General features: G+C 37.7%; 1 protein-coding gene across 1 annotated transcript in view; it reads left to right on the forward strand.

Moving 5' to 3' along the window:
• Positions 1–6,357: 6,357 nt before the first annotated feature.
• Positions 6,358–15,900, forward strand: part of LOC114526503 (TNF receptor-associated factor 6-like) — a 32,464-nt gene continuing 22,921 nt past the window's right edge. Inside the window, exons 1-3 of the mRNA XM_028548118.1 lie at positions 6,358–6,525; positions 9,518–9,904; positions 10,589–10,640. Of these exons, the coding sequence (XP_028403919.1) occupies positions 9,543–9,904; positions 10,589–10,640 (414 nt within the window). The 5' untranslated portion in view covers positions 6,358–6,525; positions 9,518–9,542. The remainder of the gene's footprint in view (positions 6,526–9,517; positions 9,905–10,588; positions 10,641–15,900) is intronic.

Genomic DNA, 15,900 nt, shown 5'->3' on the forward strand with positions numbered 1-15,900 from the left:
AGACTGGTATGATCCCCAACGCTTCAAAGCCATCATCTCGGGACGCGTTGTGTTTGTCACCGTAGAAAGTGAATGTCATAAACTAGAGGTGGTAGATAACAAAGTAGTGTCAAACAGAGAAGTAAGTCTTTGCTCCAATCAAGAAGAAGCAGACACCAAGATGTTCCTCTGTTGCCAGCATGCCACCAAACCTGATCGAAATGTTAATATATGCATCTCAACTGTCGACAGCGATGTTGCAATTTTGGCGATCTTGTACTGTCCAATTTTGTTTAATGGTTATCAAATGAGCATCGATCCTGTTTTCCCAATGGAATGAGCATTATGGAATGAACATTGTTGTATTCTCCGGCCCAATCAAAGTATTATCAAAGGCTCGTTCATCTCATTTTCTGGTCTGATTTTAAAGATTATTAACTGAACAGTGCCACAGTGGAGTTTTATTGTGCTTTCGGTAATCTCGTACACTTTCTTCTGCATGCTCAAAAATAGCAGATACAAGAAGCATCAGCATAATTAATTCCTCGATGGTAAAAAAATTTACGGGCTCACTTCCTCTTTGCCGCCATTTTTAACAAAACACAAAAATCGCCGAACTGTGAAATAAAACTGTGTCGGCAATCGTCCACAAGAAGTTTGGACGCTGCTGACATATCAAAACGTTATTACTACCCTATAAAGTGCAAGGCGAAACTAAAATGAAATTGACCCTCGATATGGTAAGTTTTTCCTTCTATCTGCCTGACTTTATAGCTGCTTCAAGATGTGCTGCTTCATAGCCTTGTTGTCTATACTTGTCTATTGCGTCGTGAATGAAATTACTTAGATATTAGCAAGTCTCCTTGGAATAGGTTGAATCTTTCTTTGCATATTCGCGTTTAAAAACTGATAAGAAGCGTATAGTAAATTTACCGCCTGTTATCAATGTGAGGATGACATTGTGCAAAAAATCGCCGCTCGGAACGGATGTGTAGGCAACGTGAAAAATAAACGTTGGCTGGATTGCACTTCGAAAAGATTTTTTAAAAGTGAGTACAATCACGTACATTAGTTTGTCGAAACACAGAGTAACAGGAATATTGTATTTTTGTCCTTTTTTATTGTAAATGTTTAAAGTGTTATCTCGGTATCTTTGAATTTATCCACTGGATAGTGGATTTAAACTACCTGCGGACCTTGGATAAATTTATTCAGTACATAGCGATTTTTATCCGCTGAATAAAGTTAATAAGTTATCCAAGCTTCGTGCAACGCAAATCATGCACACGCTGGATAAAACTTATCCGTTGGATAGCGACTTATCCGCCTTTCGAACAACCGGTCCCAGGGGCCGGTTGTATAAAAACGTCGTTAACTTTAACTATGATTAGCGCTAATCACTGTAGTTAAATCCTTAACTATGATTAGTTAACTACACGACTTAACTGCGTTGCACAAAGCTTATGCTCCTCTGGTTGCCGTTCACTAATAACTTGATTCAAACTGACAATCTTAAATGTGTGTAATCCAAATTTTTGTATATTTATATCCTTATTTTGTAAATTTCGCTAAACAGTGGCGAATAAAATCGATTGATTGATTGAAAACGTAGTTTTGTCGGATGATTAACTAATCACGTAGTTAACTTGCGTGGAGCTTGCGTGGGGTTGTTAAACAGAGAAATAGCATGAAGTACGACAAAGATAAAAGCATATTGAAAGTTTACAAGCTTCGACGGGGCCTTTTCTGAGTGTATAACGGTTGACAACCTTGGTATGTATTGATTGTAATGTTTTCTCACTCCTCGAAAGCTCAAGACCCCATTTTTAACTACGATTTGGAAAGTTAACGATGCCCTTGAGGATAGTTAACTTTAACTAGATTTTAACTACAGGGTGTATAAAAAAAAAGAAGACCTTTAGAAATCAAGCTATTGTTAAAATTTGAATGCCTTTTCAATTGCATTTGCACATATGCTAAACCGTAGTGCGTGAAATATTGATGGCATGCATGCATACATTAGAAAAGGGAGACCTTTAGAAAATGAATTGACGTTTGTACACAAGATTGTCTGCTCCTGGGAATTTGAAAATAACTTTAATAGCATAAGGAAAAATAACGACCCAAAAATATTCAAATGACTAAGCACAAACGACTAAGCACAAAAGCAATAACAGCATGCGTGGTAGATTGTTTTAGCTGTTCCTTCAAAACATGAACAAATATTTGTTCATTAATTTTTAACACTGCGCGCGAGTATTAGGGCTGTTCAAATGAGTTAGATTGACTTTGAATCCGGAATGGCTCAGTATCCCATTTTACAAACCCTGGCTATTATTAAAATGTTTACATGAGTCAGGAATGAATTACAACTTGATCTGACACAGATTCACTTAACATTTCGATCCAAATTGAAAATTACTGATAAATTGAACATCAAAAGAACTGAATGTCATGGACCATGACCTCAAACGTGGCCCCCATTTCTCTCAACACAAACTTCCGTACGCTTGTGCATATCGCGAACTGCTTTTCTGATGACGGCAGGCTGGGTATAAAGACTACAAAAACTCTTTGCTCCGAAGTCAGTTGAACCATTTTTGTACTGGTAGTGTGCTTAGTCATTTGAATATTTTTGGGTCGTTATTTTTCCTTATGCCATTAAAGTTATTTTCAAATTCCCAGGAGCAGACAATCTTGTGTATACAAACGTCAATTCATTTTCTAATGTATGCATGCATATCAATATTTCGGCACGCACTACGGTTCAGCATATGTGCAAATGCAATTGAAAAGGCATTCAAATTTTAACAATAGCTTGATTTCTTAAGGTCTCCTTTTTTTTGATACACCCTGTACAGGGTGTCCCAAAAAACTGAAAACTATTGAAATCACCCATAACAATGCCATTGTTAGAGTTTGAATGCCTAAGCACTCTGTTGGGCCCACTAGTGTATAAATCGGGGTTGCCATAAGCATTTTTATGCATGCATCATGATGCAGTCAAATTTGCTTGTTCGCAAAAATGATATTTATTAACAATATTTACAATTTACAAATATGGATAACATTATTTAAATGGGCATCTCAAGGACCATGTTCTTCGACATGTCCCCTTTCTCTAGCAGCAAAAAGCATTTAGCATTTTATAAGCTGCATTAAATCCCCACGGGCTGAAATTCGTGAACACAGCATTCAAATTTTAACAATGAGTGATTTCAATAGTTTTCGTTTTTTTTGGGACACCCTGTACAGGGTGTCTCAAAAAAAACGCAACCACTTAATATTCTAAAATTCATATTGTTCATAAGCTCAATAGATTTTATGCCCCTGGGATTTCAAAATGGCTTCTAATCGTACAGTTCAACTGCTAATAGTCAAATCAGCTAAACTAATAATGGTGCAGCTAACAACCGAACAACGAGTTTTTACTGTCGTGCATGATAACTTGAATGCTAACTGTCGACCTTGTAAAATAAATTGTAAATAAAATTTTGCTCGTTAAATACTTTCAATTCAGCTCGTTGGTTTACGCACCCGACTTTGTTTACCGACGATTGTGCCGCTAGAATATGATTACAAGCTTTCTCGCATTCCAGGGGCCAAACGTCTTTTGTGTTGTAGAACAAAGAGGATATTCATGAATATTAAGTGGTTGCGTTTTTTTTGATACACCCTGTAGAGTAAAGGCTAACTACACTCCTATACAACCGGCTTAACTACGTGATTAAAGTTAACTATGTTAACTACAGTTGGGTGGTTAAAAAGTAGTTAAAACGTAGTTAAGAGTTTTATAAAACCAGCCCCAGGTGTATAAAAAGATTTTAACGGTGAATTTTGTGTAATCACAAGTTGATCTGGGAAGTATTAACTATAACGTTATTTATCACTTGGGTGCTTTTATATATGGAAACTATCTTGGGAATTCAAAGTTTTCTATCCAAAACTCAATTTTTAGAACTACCCATTTTCCAGTTACAAATGCTTGGATATTAGGCCTTAGGATGACCCCTGATCTTGCACAAGTTTAAACGCGCCGTTGCTTTCTACAGCAACAAATTAATTATTAAACTTGATTTCCTCCATCGAGAATGTTTTTTCACAAAATAGTAGGTAAGGTTGAAACTTTCTAGACTATATTTCTACCGCTACTATTAACTGAAAAACTAGGAAGAAAATAAGTAACGAAAATATGGTGGATTTTCGACCTGTGAATGGCAATGGCCTTCAATTTGGCCTCAAGATGGCGGCGGTGTTATCTCTCCTGGCTTTTTTAAATTCACTGTGTAAATTTGTATCTTTAAGCTCGAAGGTCTATACCATTGGTCTATACATAATAGCCTTCAACCAAGCTAATTAAATGTCAATATCACCACCCCTCCCCCCTTCAAAAATGATGGGTGTCTTCGTTCTGGTTGCTTTCTCCCCAACAAGGAAAAAAATTCGTTTTGAACTATAGGTCCTGTTGCACGGAGCAATTTTTCTTGCAACTTGCAATTCAATTCTTCTTTTGAGAGATGTAAATTTGGCAACTACCAAACTTTTGTCTTTATTACACTCCATGGCGTTTCTTACACTTACATTTTGAGAACTCTTCGCTAATTAGCCTCTCTCACGATGACGTTTTGGGGTACTTTTAATTTTCTGAAATGGGTTTAAAAATTATGTTTAAACATCAAAAGCATTTTTTTTAAAATAAACAGACCATTTAAAGAATAAATTCAGCCTAAAATTAAAGACAGTCGCCGTTACCAAGTCTTACGCTCACGGTTTTTGAAAAAAGTACCCCTAAAATGGCGGCATATTCGTCATCGTGAGAAAGGCTAAATTTGCATTACATGGCTTAAAAGTAGAATTGCATTGCAAGTTGCAAAAAAATTTGCACCGTGTAACAAGGCCTTATAACAGGCCAACAGACCCTAGCTAATTACGTCACAACATTATCGTTTTTAATTTAGAACCACCTTAACTGAGAGGGATTTCAAATTTTACTCTCACAAGCTATGTGCAAAGATGCAAAACATCCTTCTTGGCTTCTTTAACACATGCGTGAAAAAAATTTTTGATTTTGACAAACAAGTGTAAAAATAAGCCATTACACAAGAACAAGGCTGCCGGTTGTCACCTGGTAGCCTCGTTTTAGTCTTACGACTTATTTCCACATTTATTGGTCACATTTCCGCATTTAAGGTTTTTCTAAATTTATAACGATAATGTTGTGCCGTAATTATCGAAAGGGTTTATTTGTTTACATCTCAAGTGAATCAAAATGTTTAATACTTCATGTAAAGCGATAAATAATGTTTATTTTCACCGGAACTGGTAAACATTTATGCGTTCTGATTGGGTCACTGAAAATATAAGGAAATTTGTTCATTGGTCTAAAAGGAAGTTCCTCCTTGTTATTCCACCCCAAATCAGCAAATTATAGTCAAATCGGTTTCATCCAATGACTGGATTTTATTTTGGTGTTATCGTGCCAGTTTTATTGAGTTCAGCCAGTGATTCAGCCTTCCACGACCTTCCGTATATTTGGAGTTCACTGATCTCCATAGCGTAGCCTGGCTCCCTGTTCGGAATAATCGAAATGAGAAATGATTCGATTGGTCGTTCACGCGCGGAGTGCGTTCACGCTGTTGGAATCATTGTTGGAATATTGTAATGTAATTCAAACCTTTTACAAACCGGAAGCCAGGCTTTTGATTGGATTATCCCAGGAAATCGCGGGCTCGGGGATTGAGATTTGCTTCAGCTGATCAGTTCTCTGCAGTGAACTCTAATAAGACTGGAACGATAACTTGGCCGATGGCCGCCATGAAGGGCAAGAGTTGAAATTACACCACCAAAACAACGCCGGTTTTTATACACAAAATACAAATCCATGTCATCTGATCATGAATAAAAGCTTAAAACAAGCATTGGCACTTAGATTTTACTAAAAAACAAGTTTTATGAAAGTGAAAAGGTGCAAACCTATTTTTTTGCGAGTTGAAGGCGAAGTTTTTTTTTTGGCCCGTTCAAATTCTTTAAATATTTCAAGTACAAAGCTGGTACCTCGCCGGTTTTTACAGTAAGATGATGCGGATTACTTAGGTCTATCCAAAAAGGGTATATTCGTTGTTTAAAGTTGAAGTGGTCAAATAAAAATTGCACTTTTCTGGCAATTTCTTGCCAAAAAATACGATTTTTACGGAATTCTTACTCTCCCCAGTTCTTTTGAAGGCTTGATTTGCTCGCGCGGCTGCCGCCTTAATCAACAAATTATATTCAAATCGGTTTCATCCAATGACTACTCTTTATTGTTGAGTTATCGTTCCAGTCTTTTTAGAGTTCACTGGTTCTCTGTAATCAGACTATCAGAATACAATACTGCAATGGCGTGGCGTTTGAGGGATTTCCCCAAACGACGGAGTGAAAGTTTGGAAATTTGAGTGTGAAAATTGTACGAACACCAACTAAATTGTTATACATTTCTCTACAAGAATATAAAGATTTCAATCCTTTGACCAAATGAAATTTGCCGCAGGATTATGTAGCGATATTAAGGTTTGTATATTTTCGAGAATGTATTCAATTATAAATTGTGGAGCCTTTCTTTTCACATTCCTTAAGCATTTTAAAATGTGCTTTCTCAGCAATTTCTGGCTTATAGTTTTACACTATAAAGACCCAATAGAACTGCCGTGATCAAAGTAATGTTAGGGAAACGAAAACGAATTTTCATTGACGACTTATGTTATTTGAGCTCTAATTGTTAAGGGCCTAATGTTGAGCAAATTGATGCAGCGTTATTACACTATGTTTGAGAAAGGAGGGGGGTGATATCAACCAGAAATAAATTGTGGAGTTTTACCCATATTTTTACCCAGTATTTACACCAGAAGTGACGTTTCTGATAAGTCAAATTTGGTTTCATAATTCAGTCTGAGGCATATTGCATAGTTGCTTCCAAGAATTCAATTAATGTTGAAAGCATTCCTGGTTATTCGCTTATTTTCAATTTTACTTTTAAACCAAAAGATGATGACAGTAAAATTATGGCAGCTACTCTTATTGAAAATTTTCTTATGAATCTACTTTTTTTTTAGTTTTTGTTTTAGCCATACGTTTTAACTTGGAGAGTTATTTATCATAGCATATTATGTGTCAAATGTCCAATTCACCTATATGTAAACCTCTTACTGAATTAGTATTGGTGTTTTCTGCTTGACATGTTGCCTGTATTAATTGATTTTAATCAGAAATTATTAATGAATGTTATAAGCTAGTTCCAGTGAGCTCTATATAACTCTATATAACAACAATGGCTTTAGTTCAGTTGTCAATATCAGATTTCCCTCTTCAGAGTTAGTGCAGGAAAGACAAAAAAAACGAACATCTTAATACTGTTAACCATTCAAAAGTCCTTCAATGTTCTCCCTTATCTATGTCGGCAGTATTTACTATGTGATCTTGCCACTGGGTGCCTTTGTTATATAGGTTATTAAAAAATTCTTGCGCACTTAGAGTTGCAAACTCCAAACATTCAAATTAAAAATGGCTTAACAACAATGTTTTGGTTGTGGATTTTTTAAAGAAGATCTATCTTGGAAATTTCATCTGCTTTACCCTAAATCGGGCATTGTGTTATTTTTAAAAAATACTCATCTTCCAAAAGCAATTAAAATTTATTAGAGAATAGGAGATTGTTAGAAATATTTTTGCATACCTGGCATTTTGGAGGGGGGTTGAAAGAATTACAGGAAGTCAGTTTCCATTGAGTCTGCCAAAATAGTATTAAAGTGTATCCAAAATATTTTAGTTCAGTTGTATCACATGATAGAAGTTATATGTCTACTTGTATATGGTTTAAATTGAGTAGCTTCTTAAATAGCTTGCAGCAGTTACAATAGTAAATGCTTCAAATAAATGTTTAGTCCAGGGAGGGGTTTAGTCGAATAATATTTAAGACATATTGACTGATACCGAGGGAAAACATCATGTTTTGTGGACCCTTGACCACTAACAAAGTGGTCGAGGGTCCACAAAAACTGTCAAAACATAATGTTTCCCGAGGAGTTCAGTCAATAAGTGTTTTTTCAAAGGAAACAACGGGTAAAAATATGGCACAAAAACGTAGGCAGAGAAACGTTTGACAAGATTTTGGGGTAAACATTCGGATTTCCCGCCTTTCACGTGAGGTAGTTTTAACCAATCAGATTCTGGAACAGATGAACTTCGAAACTTGCCATATAACAACAACATTTAACTACTAACTACTACTAATCTTTCCACCAGCATAGAATTATGCTGTTCATGACAAAAATCAGGATAGCATGCGGAGAACAATTGTCCAAAACTCGTAACGCGACAAAAGAATTGATGCGGCATGACAAACAAACATCTTTGAATTTACTTCTTAACATATTTAAAATTCGCCAAAAAACTGTTTTGTAAGCCTGATTCTCATGTGTCGTCGACAGTCGGCGACGTATTCATTATTGTTTGTGGATGCAGTTCATTCATCAGACATCAGTTGTCAGCACTTCAACGACAATAGCCATCGCCGACGGTCGGTGACATGAGAACCAGGTTTTAAAACGACACGTCTAATGCCCAGTTTATACGTCGCATTTTGGTCGCGTCGAATGCAATTTAAACAATAGATAATTAGATGTTAATGAGGTTCAACATCTTATTATCTATTGTTTGAACCGCACTCGACGCGACCAAAATGCGATGTTTAACCAAGACCTAAATCTTTTATTATGGAGAATTACACAATAGACATAGTAGTGAACTATTAAAGAAAATAGTTAACATAAACTATTTTCATCTGATGAAATGAATGTTTTACAGCATAGACCATAGTTTTTATCACTAGACTCTTAAAGAGATCATGAAATTATTATAAAATGTAAAATGCAAAGTATATTTCTGAGCAGACCATCCACCTAAATGGAAAAATTACGATTGGTTTGATTGTTTGATTATCCAGTATAATATCTAATCCGCGTCGAGTTACTGAAATTTTATAGAATAATTTAGGATGACATCTTCGCTGGTCTTTAGTTTACCAACAAACTTTTTTTTGTCACGTTTGAACTGCGTAGCTGATTTCACAGCAAAAAATTCACATTATATACAAGATAGACAGTATAGTTGGAAAATACAGTACCCAGATTGGTTAAATGCAAAGAAACAGATTTTTTTATAAAATGAATCAACTTTATTTCCATTCTTGCTCTTTTAAAATTTAGAAAAACACAATGGGAATAATCCAAGGTTAGCGGAACCATCACTTCCGGTCAATACAATGAAAAAGATATTTGGCCCATATTTATATATAAAGAGCTCAGTTCACTGAAGCTAGCTAACTTGACATTTGACAACGAAAATGTTCGCAATTCAACATCAATTTTTGCTATTCAACATCATTGCGGCTCCATTCAGTGTCTAGTTTTCTGTCATGAATCATGATAAAAAGTTTTAGAATTTATCTTTGTATTTTCCTTCAAATATACGTCCTAACATGAAGTACTTTAATATTATTATCCAGTTTTGTTCATTGGTCCGTGACGATTATGTCAAATCGTCATTACCGGAATCTCGCACACCAAGCGGTAAACATAATGAATGAGGAACAAGAGGCCTATGTGGAAAGTCCAAGTCTTCCAGCGAATCTACCACCTCAAGCAGACAACAATGCAGAACGCGGTAATTCAGCGGCCAATAGCGGAGAAAGTGACCAAGCGAGAGTTCCGGCAAGTGACCAAGCAATCGCCGCCAATGCTGAGAACTTAGATAGGGTCGATGGTTATGACGAAGTTTTTGATCAAAACGTGAGCGCAGATTTCGAATGTCCCATATGTATGCTGGTATTACGTAATCCTGTTCAAACAGGATGTGGACATCGCTTTTGTGGAGCGTGCATCAATAGACACTTGTAAGTTAGACCACAAGCTTTGTGCAAAATGCAATGATTCTGATCCTAAAACAGCCAGCCCTCTAACGTCATCTTACCGAAACTGAAAACTCATGGCGAGTTGTCAAAAGTTAAAAAGAATATGTTTCAAAAAACGGTTGTTCATATGTGTTCTGTAAGCTACTGTAAAATCAGCTAACGTTGAGTATATCTACATCGTGATGATTTCGTGGATCGACGAGTTTCAAGATTCAAATTTTTCATTTTAAATATACTGGTCGCTTAGTTTTAGTTTATAGTAGCTTATTGAACTAATTTGTTTAATAACAACCGTTTAGGAAACACAATGCTATATATTTTTGGTAGCCAACTTCATTTAAATGACGAATGATTTTTAAATTTCTGAAAGAGTCCTAGTCCTAAACGAATGATTATGAAGAAATCTGACTTGCCTTGTTTCTGCGTAACTTGCAACAGCCCTTTTACTCTTTTTTAAATAAGTCTACAACTGTGGATTTTGTCAGTGATTGGACCCTTTAAGGAAATCCGTCGGCATGAATTATATTCTTTAACATTGCAAGCGACGAAAGTTACCAACCCTCCGCCACCCCTAAAACTTTATAATATATAATTATATACATATTTTATGTATACTGAAGATGACGTTAGGTCTTCGGAAAATTGATGTATTTTGACTTTTTCTAGGGCAAACGTTCACACTTGCCCAATTGACAACCAACAGCTGGACCCGAGCGAGGTAGGTGATTTTAATTTTTTGTTTGTTTAGTTTTATCCTTTACCTTAAAACGCTGAGCGTCAAATGGGTTGTACATTAAAAGTTCAACAATTAAGTAAGAGTGGAAATGATTAAAATTGACATTTTTCGTGTGACAATTGCATCTCGCATTTGACGTCATTGAAAAAAAGTGTTTGCATCCTGTGACGGATTAAGGAACGAGCATCAAGGAACTCAGGCTTACCTGGGATTTTTGCATGAAAGGAAATGAGGAAATCAAGGATGTTTTGAGTTAAAGGAAACGAGGAACAAACACTGTGGTTGTTATATTGTGTCCCGGATGTTTTAAATGAAACGAATTGAAGGGAAAAGAGAAAACCTTGAATGTTTGAGTGAACGGAAAACGACGAAGAGACGCTGTGATTTTTATATACTATCCTGGGATATTTTGAGTGAAAGGAAACTTTAAATTCCCTAACTCCAAACCTTTGAAGGCCAGAGTGAAATTTAAAGCTCAGTTGGCCTTCCATGGAAACATTAATTAAGCGTGATGACTAAGGCGTCAAAACACTATTTTTATTGCGCCATGATTTTTGCAAAATCTGCACGCTTTTTGCAGTGATATAGATTTCACACTGTGCAATAACGTAGCTAAGGAATTCTGGATCATAACTTCGACAATTGTTCCTATCATTTGGAGATTATTCACTTGAATATTTTGCGTTTTCTTCGAAGTTTGTCGTTATTTTATTGCGAATTCGTACCTTAAATTTGTTGGGAGCGTGCAAGGTGATTTGGTGAAAGGGCAGGTTTTCCCATTGTGTGAGATGCGCGCTTTAAACAAGACTATGTCGAGCAGGAGACGAAGAACGGAAATTTTCTTGTGAATTATGTCAAAAATCCTTTAGCTCGGAACGTGGTCGTTCGCTACATATGAATTCCTGTATGCGACTATTGGATGGCTGGAAATGTGAGTATAGAGCAAGACATATATTGCAAGACAATTTACAAGACTTTGCTTTAAAGCTAGTAATGATTATTGTTGCTATCCTGCTACCGAAGCCGCGTCTAAATTCTCGCTCTAAGAAACATTCAACTTGTTGAAACAACGTTTAGATCAATAGGAACGAGGAAGTTTCGAAGTGCTGTTGAGGGAATGTAGGACGTCCATACCGTCTAGTTAAGCGAATGTCTGCAAAACTTATGTAACAGGGAAAAGTTAACAGCATGACGACTTCTTGACCAGGAATTCCCTGGAGGTGTGTTGCCTTCAACAGAAGATACATTACAAGATTTGAAAAAGTATCACCCCTCCGCGAAGTGGAGCAATCCCGTTGTGAAGTGTCATTGAGATGTATACCTTTTGTCGATCTAGTTGGCGGACATTGACGTGTCAAGCATCGCCAAAGCCGCCACGAACACCAAAGACGCTGCCGATCCTTCCGGCCTGGATGCAATAGGTTGGAGATATATCCTAGTTTCCCGCATGCAACTATGGTGATGCTGGAAAAGATCTGTGATCGTCCCTAGCATCCATGGCAAGACTCTTAAGCCACTATAAGAAAATCTCTGACGAGAAAACAGTCAACAAGCCTTGAAGCCTGCCTGTCCTGCCGTCTAATCCCATATTGGGGATCCTTCGCAGAATAGTTGGATTATCTACAGCATCAAACCCCACATCGTGGAAAACACCGGGACATGCAATCTATATCACACATCTTTGCGGAGAAAGAAACAGATGTTTTAATCAAGGACTGGCAAACAAACTCTGTGAGAAACGTTGCTTTTGCTGATGACCTTAGTGGCGCCGGGAAGTTGCACTTGAAGGGAGAATATAATTACTCTGTATCCACGAGGGGTAAAATCTTTGCTTGATGTGAAATCTCATCTATTTGATACTGTGAAAACAATCTCCGCTGGGACTGATGTCCAGATCACCACTGATGGTCACATGTACCTTGGTGGATATATATATCGGTTCAAATAAGGAACCAGGGAGGCAGGCGTACGTAAAGTCTTTGGTGGACAGTTGGTGCAATCAACTATGTGCTCTGAGGTCTGAGACAAAGTACGAACCTCAGGCAGCATACACCATATTCGTGGCAGGTTTCCATCACCGTTTTACCACCTACCACGTCATTCCAGCGATTCTGATCGGACGTCTCGGCATACCTATTTTGGTTGAATGATGATCACTTGAAAGAACGAAATATTTCCGATTCACACCGCGAAGGTATTTCCTGAGATTCGTCGAAGGAGAACGGGAGGCTAGTTACAGAGAAAAACTGCATGGAAGAGTTGCGTTAACGCATTACGAAAAAACAGATCCGTGCAAATGACACCGCCCAGCTGAAAGCTCGCCGATTTGGTTCGCTGCCTTGCGGCAAGTATAAGCGTATAGAAGAAGGATTCATGCTGAGTAAACGGGAATTTTTCGATGCCGTCTAGCTCCGGTATCGCTGGCAATTGAAGCGGTTACCATCACACTGTGCTTGTGGCAAGCCATTAACAGTTGACCACGGAATGTCTTGTTTAAAAAGAGGCTTTATCTACCCGGCAGTGATCATGATGAAATAGACGTAACTTTTAGCAGCCACCATCCACGTGACCCACGATGTTTCAGCCGAACCTGCTTACTCGGTTGTCTGGCGAAATACTATGTACCACCTAGCGCCAACACTGGATATGATGTATGATATTGATATCGCTGCCCGGGCTTTTTGGCAAAGATGTGAAAAGGCATTTTTTAAAGTCAGGGTATACCCATACACCTCAACACATCGAAACCAAAGCCTCGCCTGCTTGTTTAACAACAACAAGAAAGAGAAAAGGCGTTGTTTGTATAACGAGAGAGTAGTGGGGGTTGAGCATGGCTCATTCATTTGAGTGATTTTCAGTGCTTTTGGCGGTTGTGTTAGAGAAACGCAGCATTTTATGTCTACTCTGGGTGACAAGATCGCCACCAAAAGACAGCTGAGAATCAGCGCTGTGAGTTACGCATAAAGCGATCTATGATGGAATAGGTTTAATAGGTAGCTAACATGCCTTTTAAATTTATTAATTTTTTTTTATTATTAAATTTTTTTTGCCACTAATTTATATCAAGTAGAGGTATTAAATAAAATAAGAGAAGCGTAGCGAGGGGATCTCTAGAGGCTTATGGCTTACATTAAAAAAGGCAATTTTATGCATCCAAATCGAATATTGTGTGATGAGTCTTTTATTTTCTATTTACGCAAGGTAGGGGATCTTTACAAGGTTTGACGAATGTTCTTAAAGTTCTCTTCTTTCTTCGTTCTTCTTTTCTTTACTTCTTGTTTTGTGTTCTTGTCTTTGGTCGTTGGTTCTGTAAAGATTGAGCTTCTCTAACGTTTCACATGATTTTTACTCCGCTAGTCCACTGTGTTGGTCTACTTCGTCTCGGGGTTCAGTTCGAAGTTCTTGTGTCCACTTCATTTAGTCCAGTTAAGGTTCGGGTGTTGTCCACGCCCTTTTATTGTAACGGTTGAGGGACATCTGCATACGTCATCAACCAGAGTGGGCTGATCCTTACCAACCAATCAGCGTTGTGGGTTAAAATGTGGGTTGGCGTTAGAAGCTCGTTCCAGCTCTCATATCTGAAATAATTAAACACACTCTGATTTCATATTTTATATTTTTAACTACAAAACTTCCTCAAACTTTAACGCGCTGTCCTTTCTCGTATCCCTCTCGTTCCCATGCTCCCGCCTAATAACGTCAATCATTACATTGCTTTCTCTTTTTTTTTTTTAAAACTCAACTGAATAACTATGAAATGTTTGTTATTGTTCCCAGTATTTTTAAGTTCTAGGACACTAGTCCAGGTGATATTGGGTTACCAAATCTGTTTACAGGTTGTTGTTTTCTCGTTGATCTTCTTCGTGGTGATTGGTGTTCTACAATATCCTGCATCTCATGATTCTCATCTTCGACTCCGTTACCCCGTGCATCATCTACGTTTTTGGGCTTCTCTTCGTCACTACTTTGTTCATCCGCAGGTTTAACTACTTTGAAATGAGACACATTGCGTGTGATAGTACGTCTGTCGTTTCTAGCTGTGGCTGTTGCTCCTTTCCTCTTCACAATCGTAAATCGCTCAGGATTGAATCTAGGAGATAGCTTGTTGATTGGTTTTGTTTGCAAATAACAATGTCACCTTCCTTGATTGTGGATGTTTTGGTGTTATTCTTGACATCATAACATTGCTTATTACTGATCTTCCTCTTCTCAATGTTTTCCTTAGCGCTTTGATGCTTGTTAACGATTTTCTTTGTTGATAGCTCAGGTAGACTTCCTTGAACCTTTCGGTTGAACAGTAACTCACATGGAGGTATCTTAGTAGTGGCATGCGGCGTTGAGCGATAATTTAATAAGAATCGTTGAAGTTCTTGTCTCCAATTCTTTCCCTCTAACACAGAAGTCTTTAACCCTTTTTCTAGCGGCTTCATCACACTCTCGGCATTACCATTCCCTTGGGGCCATAACGGAGTGCTTCTGGTCCATTCCATTCTCAAGGCAGCCATGTATCTTTTGAAGTCATTTCCATTAAAAGGTGGGCCATTATCAGTTTTAATTGTTTTTGGAATGCCGTGAGTTCCAAATATACGGTCTAGCTTAGGGATACAGGCTTTCGCTGAAGTTGACTTCACAATTTTCACTTCAGCAAACTTAGAATACGTGTAGGTTACAACAAGTAAATACTGTCCACTGGGGGAATAGGACCATAAAAATCGAGTGCCAAGCTTTGCCATGGCTCCGTTGCTGTAGGCGTTATCCTCATCGGTTCAGGTGGACTACCGGGACCAACAGCTTGACAAGCCGCACAGTTTTCAATGAAGGTTTTAATTTTACTATCCATTCCAGGATACCAAATTTTCTCTCGTAATAGCGCTTTAGTCTTTTCTATTCCCTGGTGTCCCACATGGCCAAGTTGCGTTGCACGGTCTTGTAGTGATTTTGTATAACAATTCTGCTTCCCTTCAGAAGAAGTCTCCTGCTTTCGTTGCTGTTAGTTCTTCCGCACACATGTGATAAGATTTGAGTTCTACATCCTTCTCGTCCCATTTCCCTGTTTTTAAGCATTCACACTCTGCTTAAAGTTGCGTCTGACAGGGTGGCATCCTTGATTTCTTGGAGTGTCGTTGACTTCGGTACGGCGTTGTTAATGATATAGTTTACATAATTATCTGCAATCTTTTCTTCGATTGTGGTTTTTTCTTGAGTGCTGGTAGGATGTCGGCTCAAATAGTCAGCTTCATTA

This window comes from Dendronephthya gigantea, unplaced genomic scaffold (assembly GCF_004324835.1).
Source record: "Dendronephthya gigantea isolate DGI-Jeju-01 unplaced genomic scaffold, DenGig_1.0 000039F, whole genome shotgun sequence".
Taxonomy (NCBI): domain Eukaryota; kingdom Metazoa; phylum Cnidaria; class Anthozoa; order Malacalcyonacea; family Nephtheidae; genus Dendronephthya; species Dendronephthya gigantea.